This window comes from Nelumbo nucifera, chromosome 3 (assembly GCF_055504915.1).
Source record: "Nelumbo nucifera cultivar China Antique chromosome 3, China Antique-T2T, whole genome shotgun sequence".
NCBI lineage: Eukaryota > Viridiplantae > Streptophyta > Magnoliopsida > Proteales > Nelumbonaceae > Nelumbo > Nelumbo nucifera.
The window spans coordinates 31727038-31741081 of record NC_142651.1 but is presented as its reverse complement, the minus strand read 5'-3'; the positions used below and the strand labels follow the sequence as shown (position 1 = coordinate 31741081).

The following is a 14044-nucleotide window of genomic DNA, read 5'->3' as shown; positions in this document are numbered from 1 at the left end:
CAGGGGAACCAGACTTTGCTAAGGACATAATTGCTGAATTTAATGGGTGAGAAGGACTGCTAACGGCTTAGTTGATTCCCTTGTTAAGAAGGGAGTTATGAGACAGCATTTGTTTTGGGCTGCTATGTAATACTGAATGTAGTACTTTGGGCTGGCAGTCTTTCCTCTTTGTATTAACTTTAAGCTTCAACTATTATAATAAAATTTTCTCTTTTCTGATTAAAAAAAAAATATACTGTCCCGCCCAATCTCAACTTCGGACTTTAAGAAAACCATCTGAAATACCAGATTTCAATACAGACCAAAAGAGGCAACTATAAAAATAGTTGCCGCCACTGAAAAGAGGATCAAAACCCCTCTAAATCAAATCTGATTCAAGATCAGAGAAGAATATATAAAAGGGGATGAGAGAGCAACACAAAGTCTTCAGTTTGAATGAGATTTAAGTTCTTACCAGGCAGATTCAGGATAGAGAAAAAGAGCTGCATGATCCAAATAATGAACCCAGAAAATAAAACAATCAGAACACCATCAAGAGATTTGCCTGCCATCTTTCCAGGAAAAATTGACTACTAAGACAATTTGCAACCCCTACTTCCATGATCTGTTCTGAATTGGTGTTTCTCTTCTGTTGTTATGTTTGTAGGTGTTGCCTTAATACCTACCCAGATCCAGGATAGGTATTGAATGTAAAAGGACAATTCTGTCCTTACAAATAAAGAATACAAAAAAGTTATAGGGGTGATCTAGTACAAAAGATCTATGATACAACTGTGCTCCCACATAACAAAATAATAATGAAAAAGACAAGATTAACCCACATAACCTGATGAATATAGAATGTTGGCTCATGGCATTTTTGAGTTGTTATGGTTGAAATTATTGTTCAATAAACTAAGAGCCACAGTTGATAGTCAAATGAGACTCTAGTGTGACAACAAGGCAACCATAAATATTGCTCACAACTCAGTTCAGCATGATCAGACTAAACATATCAAAGTCAATAGACACTTAAGTAAATAAGGAGGACCTAGGGGATAATTTTTGGGGAAGTCTTGGGATTACTGCTAAACTTTAATTAAGTAAAAAAGGAGGACTTAGGGGATAGTTTTTGGGGATAATCTCGGGGATACAATTATGTAACTTCGATGATCTGTTCTGAATTGGTGTTTCTCTTCTGTTGTTATGTTTGTCGGTGTTGCCTTAACATAATAAGTATTTTTCTTGCAACCATTTGTGTCGTTATCCAACGAGGGGGAATACATTATTAAGGAATGGCATCAAACACCAATGTAATTTCAGAAGCCCAGGGGAGAATATGCAACTTTTGGGAAATAAAGGGGCTAAGAATTATTAAGAGGTTTATGGATCACTAGGTAAGCTATTATGAAAATCATAAATGACTCCTACTAATATGAAAACCTTGAAAGCCGAATTATTGATGTTCTACACATAGTAACCCTGTAATTAATGACCTGTACTTAAAAAGAAAAGTATTAATAACTACACCTTAGTTACAATAATTCTCAAAATCCCCACTTAACAATACATAAAAAATAGTTCAGCAATGTTAATAATACCCTTTAATCTGGAATTTATCTGTATTTCTTCCCTAATCAATGTATCAGATAATGTTTTAATTTGTATAATCATTACGAAGGATTTGATTTCAACATGAGTTATTTCAGAATTGATTGGACAATATTTCAGTTTTTTTTCTAAATTGCTTATGATATCATGAGCTAGTATACTATTTTTGTATAATGCCCTGAGCAAGAGTGCAAGAGATGTTTTTCCCCTTTTTGAAGAATTGATTGGCTATTTTTTCATCTTTTCTTGATTTAATGGAAAATTGACCAATAATACAATTAAATCCCAATCAGTTTGTTAAATGCATAAAGACGTTATCCAGTCTAGCATTGACAATAAGCTCTGCAATTATTCTAAAAAGGAGGCATACAGTTTTTTTCATACTTACCAAACTTATCATCCACATCATCCCTCCTCTCTATTTTGTCATCCGCCTCCTCAGAGAGCTTCAATTGGTTCCCAAAATTTTCAAAACCCTCAAGAAGGTCTGAACTTGCCTCTCCAACAGAATCCGATTCCAAACTCGTATTCAGTATGCCTTTTTGGAAGTCTGGTTCACGAACTTCAAGTCTTGTTTCAATATCCAATGTTGCACCACCCGAATATTCAATGTCAATTTCCATGGTCCAGACCTCATGGATGTCCATGGGAAGAACCCTCATGTTATGGATATAAGGAGGAAGATTCCCAAGATCTAATCCAGTACATGTGACTCCACCAATGTAAGTAGGAGTCCGCATACTGGACAATGTTCTCTGTTCATACAGGTAAAATGAAACATCAGGATGGTATATGAATATGTGTAAGTGTATCATTACTTCTCTTTTGATAATTACAATACAACTACTTTTCTTTTGTTAAAAAAAAATGAATACATGTAAATGTATCCATACATGTAAACATGTATAGAGAGAGTGTGTGTGACAGACGGATAGAGAACTTGTGTAAAGAATAATTTATTAGTCTGCCATATTGTTCAATTTAACCACTCTCCTTCACCCCCCTTGGGAACTATTCCATTCTTCTCCTAATATTTCTCTTCATAGGGTTCCCCATTTTCAGTGTATGATCAAAATATGGGTCAACTTGGGCCACCTATGTGATGCAAACATCAGATAATCAGCATACATCAAACAACTCAGGCCATCTGAAATTCTGAACATGCATTTATCTGAAAAAGAGCAAGTAAAAGAAAAGGATAACACCATAGAGAAGCTATCTGTAATGGATATATTTTTTCAATACATTAATCTCCTAGAACCACCATTTGAAGTCTGCACTGACCCTTAATGTGCAAACTGACAGTACTTGAGAGCATTAAACATATTTCCCACTCTCACACACAAGCACACACACTATAAAAAATAATAATAATACTAAAAAAATTAATAACAAGGATTGAAACCTGAATTCGTGCTTGTATGAAACTTTTCAAGTCTGCATTTCTTTTTGCATCAAAGAAAAGACGAAACATTAACAAATTCCAACAAAGTGTTCCCTCATCAACACCAAATTTTTTGTCAGAATCTGCTTCGGAAATAGAAGTTTGATTTTGGCTTCCTGAGTGAGTAAATGCTGATGGTAATGGAAGTGTGATATCTTCCTCCAAGCTAGTATTTACAGATTTATCTATTGAAGGAGCATTCAACCCACTGACCAAGGATAAATCTTGGACTGAATGAGATTTCTCACCAATCCTTCTCTCTTCTCGGACTGATAATGAAGTCCAACTTGACTTATTCTCAATAGCACTTCTAGAAGCCTTCTTTGCAAGCTTTTTCAGAAAGAGACGAACCTTTGAAGAAGAGCTATCAAGCCCATTTGCTCTATCTGTTGGCTCACCGAAAAAGCCTATTGATGGTTTTATCAATGAAGGGTATCCTGCGACTAAGGATGCCAAATAATCATGGAACTCAGCATTCAACTTGGCGTACCAGTATACTCTTTCTTTGTCAGAGGTAGCAGCCAAACGGAGTGCTTTACACCATGCTTCCTTCTCCCAAGAAGTCTCAAGATACACATAAAAAGTTTTACTTCCATTGTAAATTACCGAGTCCCTGCTTTCCACTTTAATCGGGTACCTTTTGGCCCTATAATGCCCATTAAAAGAAAAAAGAAATTAGATCTTTAAAACAAAATTGGAAAAGCAATATAACTCCTTGCTTTACTGGTCACTGTCAAAATAGTTTGAGCATAAGAAAGAATGCAAGATCTCCATCATTAACATCCCACAAAACCAAAGTGGAATCATGCACATAAATTTCCTATGACAACGAATTTTTTTATCAGTAACAAAATCAAAGGGTTGTCATTAAAGGGTAAGATATAAAATACAAAAAAAGAAATTCCAACAATGCCAGGCAGGACAATAGGATATAAAAGAAACCATCCTTCTTGTTTCTTGTAGCAATGTTGACATGTAATAACTGTTAGAAGCATTATTTATGTATAGGTAGCAGGGCAGTTTGGTCAGTCTATTTATAATTTACTAAAGGAAGGGCAGTGTAATAATTGTACCTGATTTTATTATTATAAATAAAAGTGGGTGGCAGATGGAAGAAGTTAATTAGACTCCCAATGAAATTCTATTCTTCTTGTCTCTCTTTTCTTTCTTCCCCTCAACGCTCCTCTTCTTTCATCCATCTCTATTTTATTTACTTTAAGATTAATCTAAGGTCAATTTACATGGTACCAGAGCACCATTAAACACCTGGGGTTGATCTTATTTCTTTTCTTTTTCTTCTTCCTCGCAGATTATTGGTTGTTGATAGAAGTTTCCATTTGAAAGCTCTGTGGAGTGCGGTATTTGGGAATTCAATGTGGGCCAACTATTTCAAGGTCCATTTCCCTTGCAACTCTCATTACAGTTTGATATTGAATTCGAAAGGTGGATCTTTCAGGTGGCAGAAGAATGTCCCCAATGAATGACATTATTTTACACTCTAAATGGCTCATTGGCAAAGATTGGATCTTATTCTGGCTGGATAATTGATTTGGTAATGAACCTCTATTAAATCATGCTCAGGACCCACTCACCGTGGACAGAAATTTGAAAGCTAAAAGTGTCTTGAATGGAAATGGGGACTGGAATATCTCTCTCTTTGCAGATCATTTGTCTCTGGTGATTGCTGAACAAATTCAAAACTTTGGTTTTTTATTTGTCATAGATATGATAAGGTGGTTTGAAATTTGAAGGCATAATAACAATGGCCTTTTTCACACTTAAAAGTGCTTGGGAATTAATTAGAAACAGAGGACCTATCTGGGAGGGGTTCAAAGAGGTTGGAATGCTGCTTTACCCTCAAAGCTGTCCTTCATTTGGAAACTCTTCATAATAAAATCCCAGTAGATGTCACAGTGTGAAGTATAGTAATTTCAAAACATTGTTGTAAAGAGGGGACAACTGAAGATAGAAATCATCTTTTGGTGGACACTACCCTCGCTCAAAAAGTGTGGGGTCACTTCAGTAACCTTCTTGGACTTAGTTCTCAAAGGGGTGAGCCCATCATTCAACGCATCTGCAGATGGCTCAACATTGCGAGAGGCCGGAAGAACCATTGGGGTTTTATAGTTTCAATCTTATCTACTCTAGTTGGTTGGGAGTTGTGGAAGGAAAAATGTAGGTGGAGGATGTCAATCATGCCCAGCTTGCAAAGATTATCTTTTAGCTTCAATCTGGGAACACATTTAGTAAGACAATCAGCAAGTTGCTTCTCCAACATCACAAATGGTAAGAAAATCTCTCCACCGACAATCATTTCTGTAATAAAGTGTCTGTCAACCTCAATATGCTTTGTACGATCATGTTGGACTAGATTGTTAGCAAGATTTATGGCCACTTGATTAGTTGATTATCACAAATACAACCTCATTGGAAAATCCATTTGTATCCCCATTTCTGTCAACATGTTCTTTAACCACAATACTTCTAATCCTCCATGATTCATTGCTCTATATTCAGCCTCTGCCTAGAGCAAGCCACAATGGATTGCTTCTTGCTTCTCCATGACACCACATTACCAGCAACAAGAGTACAATACCCAGAAGAGGAGCACCTATTATCAACAGAAACAGCCCAATTTGCATCTGTATACGCCTCAACATTTAGTTGCCTGTGGTTAGAATACAGCATTCCTTTATATAAGAAAGGATCCTATTCATAGCTTGCATAGGTGAGGTTTTAGGCTTGTGCATATACTGACTTACAACACTTACGGCCTTCCTTTGAGAAATGTAAATTCCCCACCCCACCATCTCAATCCCAAGAAAGTATCTAAGATTGACGAGATCGTTATCTCAAACTCAAAAGCAAGAAATGCTTTCAAATTTGCAATTCCTAATGCATCATCCATTCATCCCCAGTGATAACAATACCATCAATATAGTTGTAAGACCATCAACTCGTCTTATGAACAAAAGTATAGTCAGTCAGATATTACCGAATCCCAACCTTCAGGACAGCCTTTCTATATCTATCAAACCAAGTCCTTGGTGATTTTTTTAGTCCATAAAGAGATTTTTCAACCGACACACCTTACATTAACTCTCTGGAGGCAACTCCATATACACTTCTTGAAGATCCCCATTAAGGATGCATTATTCACATCCATTTGATACAAAGGCCAAGAGTAATGGACAGCAAGAGACATGATCACATGAATGGAATTCATTTTGGTTATTGGAGTAAAAGCTTCTTGGTAATCAATTCCATGCATTTGCGTGCTTCCATTGACCCATCAGCCTTATGTTTAATGGTGTACACGCACAGCCAACAAGGACCTTCCCTTAAGGTAGATGAACAAGCACCCAAGTCTAGTTCATGAGTGCTTCCATCCATGACATCTTTCCAATGTGGTAACTGCACTACCTCTGTAACACTGTGGAGAACAGACATAGAAGAAATAACAGAGATAAAGGCATAATAGGAAGGGGAAAAAAAAAAAAGTTTGATCTTCACTGACACCCTCCCCCTAAAGATCAAGACGAGATCACTGAAAGAAGGGGGTCCACTCAATGAAGGTGATATCCTTGGATACATACATTGTACCAATTAGGGGGTCAAGACAACTACAGTTGATGAGGGGACTGTAGTTGAAGAGGAAGATTAAACGATGACTCATTAGGAAACAAGAGTTGATGAGGGGACTGAAGATGAAAGATTCGTGAAAAGAAGTATATTGATGAGGTTACACAGTTGTCTACACTACATCTCCCCAAAAGCGAGTGGGAACACAAAATTGAAATAATAGGCTTCAAGCAACTTTCAGAGTACAATTGCTTGGCATGGTCCCAAATCTCCTTGGTTGTGTCTAGAAACATAAGGTTTACACTAATGTGATTCTCCATACTATTCCAAAGTGATGTCATAATTTGGGCATTCTCTTGTACCCTTCTGATTCACTCTTCAATGAACCCTCCTTGATGTACTTCACTTGCCTCTTGCAATGAGAGATACCTCAACCGACTTGGCCCATGGGACATAATTAGTACCATTGAGTTTCGCCGTAGTTAATTGAGAAGTCATGAAATCTGATTGCACAACTACTTTAGGTTTAGTGCTACCATTTAATGAAGTCATGAGTGAGAGGAGATCATTGATTTGTCACCTAGGCAAACTATCAAACAGCTGGTATGCAACTACTGTAACACACCTTTTTCTTTAGAAAAAACACCAAGAATCATCAGCCCTCTACTTTAGAAACACTTGGGAAAAACTGCATACTGATAGGCCCCCAATTAATTTTACGTATGCAGGAAAGGGAAAGGTCAGCGGCCAAGGGGGGAAATAATTGAACATGGGGGAACTTATGGCTGGAGGGAATAAGGAGAGTTTTGTAGCATTTATAGCTTGTCAGTTGGGAATAAGAAGAGTAGCATTTATAGCTTGTCAGTTGGGAATAAGAAGAGTGGGGGGCATTTATAAGTTGGCCAGCTGGGCATTTATTATGGAAGGCAGTTATGCTGTAAGATGTGTATAAGAAGGGGCTTTGGGGGATGGAGGAGGCAGACTTTTGTTGGGTACAGAATTCTGAGAGTGCTTGGGAGAGCCGGTGGTCTCTCGAAGAACCGACCTACTGTAAGTGATCTTCTTTTCTGCTGAATGAATGCTAGTTTCTTTTGTTGATGTTCAAGTGTGTGAATTCTGCTGTGAGCCTGAGAACTGTGTGACTTTCTGGGACATAACAGTGGTATCAGAGCACGTCTTTCCTCGGCCATGGTGACAGCTAAGGAAGTGGCATCGCAGGTGGAGGGTTTTGAAGAACACCTGTCTTCTCTGCATGCTGGATTTCGTTTGGAGATGGATGGCTTACGCAATGAGTTTCAGCGACTCGATCCAGATAAGGTAGTTGCTGGACTTTTGAAGATCTCGTCCCTAGAGAACTCGGTACAATCTCTGGAAGGAGGTGTTCAAGATCTGGTGAGACGATTTGATTTGTTGCTTCAGCAACGAGGGGCCTATTCAGCTCCTTTGTCTGCAACTGACATTGCTCCTCCTTTAGTCACATCGAGTCGTGCGGCTGACAAAGGGAAGAGTGCAGCTTTCCCGACGTCTTCTTCAATGTCAGTGCTGGAACATACTTCTGATCCACTTCCTCGGAAGTTGGAGTTGCCCATTTTTTATGGGGAAAATCCGGACGGCTGGCTTTTTCGCGCAGAGCGCTATTTTGAGATTAATGGCTTGCTTTCGGCGGAACGTCTGCGGGCGGCAGTGGTCTGTTTAGAGGGTGATGCACTGGCTTAGTATTATTGGGAGGATGGTAGTTGGGCAGAATTCAAGGAACTCCTCCTTGAACGTTTCCGATCAAAACTCAGGAGGGAAACTTGCAGGAGCAGCTTCTATCATTACGTAATCCACTACTGTCAAGGAATATCGTCACCATTTCGAGGTGCTTTCTGCCCCCTTACGTGACCTACCAGAATCAGTCCTTGAAGCAGCCTTTGTGAATGGGTTGCGCCCAGATATCCAAGCCGAACTCCGACAGATGGAACCCGTTGGGCTGATTAGAAAAATGGTTGCAGCCCAGAAAATTGAGGAAAAGAATCAGGCCTTATGGGCCTATCAATCAAGTTCATTTCCTCGTGGGCCCGCAACGTCCCTCTCTAGAACCCACTTTAACTCACGGGTTTCGCAAGTGACTACTTCTGCTGTCACCCAACCTGCACATGCCGCAATCCCTCCTCCTTCTTCATCAGCCCCTATTATTAAAACCCCACCTCCTGCTTTCAAAAAGATGACTGACAAAGAGATGCAGCAGAAACGTGCGAAGGGTCTATGCTTCCATTGCGACGAGAAATACAGCCCGGGACATCGTTGTGCTCAGAAATCACTTCAGGTTTTATGGGTTCAAGATGATGTGGAGGAAATTGCTTCTGATGCGTCTAATTGGGACTGCACTTCCGGGGACACTGAAATTGCTCCGGCTCCAAAATCAGCCGCACTTTGTGTTTCGTCTCTTGTTGGGTTGTGTGCGGCAAATTCCCTTAAGGTGCGTGGACGCATTTTGTCACGTGAGGTGGTCATATTGGTAGACTCGGGTGCATCCCACAACTTTATCTCCGAAACTTTAGTGGAAGAATTGAAATTACCCCGCACCCCTACACACGAATTTGGAGTTCATATGGGAAGTGGTGATGAGGTGAGAACTTCCGGAGTCTGCCGTCAGGTTTGCCTCAACTTACCCGAATTGGATGTCATTGCTGATTTCTTTCCCTTAAAGTTGGGTTCTGCGGATGTCATTCTTAGTTTTCCTTGGTTAGCATCCCTCGGGGACTCAGTGATGAATTGGGGCAACATGTCTATGAAGCTCAATTTGGGAGGTGTCCGGGTAAAGTTGCAGGGCGACCCTTCTCTCTGTTCCTCTCAGGTATCTTTGCATGCTATGATGCGTAACTTACAACATGAGGGACAAGGGGTTTTGTTAGAATTAAAACAATTGCAGATAGTGGATTCTCCGTTGAACTCTGTCTTGCCTACATCCCCGCCAATCTCCGCTTTACTAGATGAGTTCAAAGATGTTTTTGACATGCCTACGGGCTTACCCCTTACACGGGCTACAGAACATGCTATTGTCTTGCAGGAGGGCACTTCTCCTATCTCTGTTCGTCCTTACAGATATCCTCAATTCCAGAAAGATGAAATTGAACGCCTTGTCTCTGAGATGCTGGCTGCGGGTATTATTCAGCCGAGTACAAGCCCCTACTCGAGCCCGGTCCTTTTAGTCAAGAAGAAAGATGGAAGTTGGCATTTTTGTGTGGATTACAGAGCCCTTAACCGTGCTACGGTTCCGGATAAATTCCCCATTCCGGTTATCGAAGAACTTCTCGATGAGCTCCATGGTGCTTCTATTTTCAGCAAAACTGATCTTAAATCAGGCTACCACCAGATTCAGATCCGCAGTGAGGACATTCCCAAGACTGCATTTCGCACCCACGAGGGCCATTACGAATTCCTTGTCATGCCCTTCGGTCTCACCAATGTGCCCTCGACCTTCCAGTCATTAATGAATACGGTATTCCATGATTTCCTCCGTCGCTTTATGCTGGTATTTTTTGAGGATATTTTGGTTTACAGTGCTTCCGAAGCTGCCCATTTGGATCACCTTCGACAGGTCTTCTCTGTATTGCGCGCCCACCGTCTCTTTGCCAACTCAAAGAAATGTATCTTTGCTCAGCCTAGCATTGAGTACCTGGGTCATATTATTAGCGCGGTTGGTGTTTCTATCGATCCTTCTAAAATCCAGGCCATGGTTGACTGGCCTCAACCATCTTCACTTAAAGCTCTTTGCGGTTTTCTGGGACTTACAGGCTATTATCACCGTTTTGTGCGTAACTACGGTAAAATAGCATGGCCATTGACGCAGCAGCTTAAAAAGGATGCTTTCTCATGGAATGTGGAGGCTGAGAATGCATTTCAGAAATTGAAACGGGCTATGACGACCATACCTGTGTGGCCCTTCCAGATTTTTCCCAGCCCTTCTTGATCGAGACGGATGCATCCGGTGTAGGTCTCGGGACGGTATTAATGCAAAATAATCGGCCTATAGCCTTTTATAGCCACAAGCTTAGCCCGTCTACACAGTCAAAATCTGTCTACGAGCGGGAATTAATGGCCATTGTCTTTGCCATTAAAAAATGGCGCCCCTATCTTCTTGGAAGACGCTTTATTGTTCGAGCCGACCAGCGTAGTCTCAAGTATCTGTTGGAGCAGCGGGTTGTCGAAGGTGAGCATCATAAGTGGCTTCTTAAGCTTATGAATTATGACTTTGAGATTCAGTACAAACCGGGTGCCAATAATATCATGGCTGACGCCCTATCCAGAGTTCCTGCTGAAATGCACTTAAACTCTCTTATAGTCCCTATTTTCCTTGATTTTGATGACCTTAAGGAGCAAGTTGATGTTGATCCTTTCCTGGCCCCCATCAAGCATGCCATACAGCATGATCCGGCGTCCTATCCCGCCTATTCTTTAGTTGGAGAACACCTACGTTATCATGGTAAATTGGTTCTACCGGCTTCTTCCCCATTTATTCCCCTCTTACTGAAGGAGTTTCATTTGGGAGTTGTGGGAGGTCACGCGGGTATCCGCCGGACATATAGGCGAATAGTAGCTGAATTTTACTGGCGGGGCATCGAGCGTTCTGTCCAGAAGTTTGTGCAGGCCTGCGATGTGTGTCAACGCAGTAAATATGAAGCCATGTCCCCTGCTGGCCTTTTACAACCTTTACCCGTACCTGAACAGATTTGGGAGGATATTGCTATGGACTTTATTGAGGCTCTTCCTAAGTCAAAGGGGTTTGACACAATTATGGTGGTGGTCGATCGTCTCTCCAAGTATGCCCATTTTATCCCTCTCAGTCATCCCTTCTCAGCTCTCACGATTGCTCAGGCCTTCCTGCATAACATAGTCCGTTTACATGGCATTCCCCGCTCAATTGTATCTGGTCGTGATAAAGTCTTTATGACCTTCTTCTAGCGCGAGCTTTTTACCTTGCAGGGTTCAGAATTGCGTCGTAGTTCAGCTTACCATCCTCAGACAGATGGACAGTCGGAGGTGGTTAATCGCTGTTTGGAGACTTATTTGAGGTGCTTTGCAGCTGATTCCCCCTCCCGCTGGTCTTCTTGGATATCGTGGGCAGAATACAGCTATAATACCTCTTTTCACACTGCTGCTAGCATGACACCTTTCAAGGTGGTTTATGGGCGCGATCCTCCTCCATTAATCCGCTATGAGCTTGGCTCTACGGCTAATGCTGATGTTGAAGCTTGTTGTAAGGCTTAAGTGTTCCTTGTAATTGATGTTAGTGGGACAGTTTCAGCTACTAGTCCTTTCTTTCTTTTTTTTCTTATTGTTCTTATCCTAGGATATGTCGCCAGAGGCATACTTGTAATTTTGTCTTTTTTATAAAGATTAATATAAATAGAAGACTGGCGGCTGCCAATACTGAGTTTGCTTTTCTTTCTATCATCCGTACCTCTCTCTCTCTCTCTCTCTCTCAATCACCACAAGCAACAACATGGTATTAGAGCGAAGAAGACCTATGATCCTAGCATCAGCCTTTCTAAAGAGGATTGGACGTGGCTACTTTTCTATCAAAAAAAAAACCCTAGCAGCGGCTGGTCTCAGTTCTCTCTGGCGGCTGCACTTACAGAAACCCTAGCGGCGGCTTGTTTTTTCAATCTTCTCTGGCGGTTGTGCTTGCAGAACCCCTAGTAAGTCCTGCGGCTGTACTTCTGCTAAAACCCTAGTGGCCCCAAGCGACAGTTACTGAAAAACCCTAGCTGTGTCTGGCCGTGGGATGGTGCTGGTCTGCTGAAACCCTAATCGAAGAAGGGTGTTGATGGTGCAATGAAACCCTAGCAGGTTCTGATCTAGTGCTGAACAGGTGTGGTATTCTTTATCCAATGGTGCGTAGGGCTTATGCCTTGATTATATGATTACTAGTTTGAATAATTGGATGGTTAGAGTGGGGGAACCACATTCAGACTGACAGTAATGTTTGTATTGGTGGTATTGAACCGTGACCGGACTATTTATTGTTCTGTTTGGACGTTGTAGTGACTGATCTCTTATTCTCAGCAGTAGTTCTTGTGCTCTCAGCAATATTCAATAGTTTGTTGCTCACATTCTAGGAGTAAACCCTGAGTTGCCACATTCCAGTTGTGGCGGCTGTGCAGTTAGGTGGCATTTGGACTGGTTGGTTGTAATATTCAATGGCAAGTCATGAACTGACCTCACCAGGGAACGCCCCAACCCGCAACACAGCAGGTATGGGAGGTGAAACCATGGTTTTTTCCATGCCAATTACCCCCTTGAACGGTCTGAACTACCTGGAGTGGGCTAAGAGTGTAAAACTCTATGTAACGGCAAGGGGTAAGGCCGGTTACATCAATGGAAGGGTGAAAGAACCCAAGGGTGAGACGGCTGAACATGATAGGTGGGACCAAGAAAACAGTATGGTGATGTCTTGGCTCCTCACAGCCATGGAACCTGATGTGAAAAAGAATTTTATGTGGGCAGACACCGCCAGTGAGATCTGGGAACAGGCCAGAATTACCTATTCTGAGCAAAGGCATTATGCCAAGATTTACCAAATACAAGTTGAGTCCTCAACATGTAAACAGGGAAACCGTAGCTTGTCCTCATATTATTCAGCTCTTACCTCCACATGGAAGGAGTTGGACCATTATCAGGCCATAGAGTGGAAGAACGATGATGATGCTAAGGCCTACAAGAAGCTGATCTCTCAGCAACGAGTGTTTGCTTTCTTGTTAGGGCTGAACCCTGTATATGAACCATTAAGGGTGCAGATCCTAGGAAGCAAAGAATTGCCTACAGTAGACGAAGTATACTCCCTTGTCCAATCTGAAGAAAGCAGGCGAAGTGTGATGGTTACAACTGAGGGGGAGCAACAAGTTGCCTTGGCTGCGGTGAATAACAGCTCAACAGGGAAGAAAAGTGATCCTAAGAAGGCAGATGATAAAGATAAACTCTTTTGTACCCACTATAGAAGGCCACGACATACACGTGATACCTGTTGGGACATCCACGGGAAACCCAAGTGGGCAGCAAAGAATCAAGAACAAGGTAAAGGTCACTTGAAAAGAACGAGTGCAGCACATGTGGCAACCCAAGACACTCAGGTTGCTGGTAGTACCCGGGACCCTCCTAATAAGCCTAACCCCAAGGAGGATATAATGAATTCATTCAGAGAGCATCTGGAATTTTATGGTAGGGCATTGCGGCAATTGGACAGCTTAGTCACTAGTACTCCCTCTACCTCGTTTGCATCTACTTCAGGTAATGTGGCTTCTGCATTCCATGTCACTCTCACAGATTCCCCTTGGATTATTGACTCAGGGGCCTCAAATCACATGACTGGTAAGCCTAACCTATTCCATTCTTATAGCCTTTTGTCAAGAAGGGATAGAGTGAGACTTGCAGATGGTTCCTTTT

The 14044-nt window shown here is 41.5% G+C and overlaps 1 protein-coding gene across 1 annotated transcript in view; it reads right to left on the bottom strand.

Moving 5' to 3' along the window:
• LOC104591254 (uncharacterized) overlaps positions 1–14044 on the bottom strand; it is a 59537-nt gene that overhangs the window by 20305 nt on the left and 25188 nt on the right. The window contains exons 3-4 of the mRNA XM_010250063.3: positions 2996–3680; positions 1979–2345 (exon numbers count right to left, since the gene is read on the bottom strand). Coding sequence (XP_010248365.1) covers positions 1979–2345; positions 2996–3680 — 1052 coding nt within the window. The remainder of the gene's footprint in view (positions 1–1978; positions 2346–2995; positions 3681–14044) is intronic.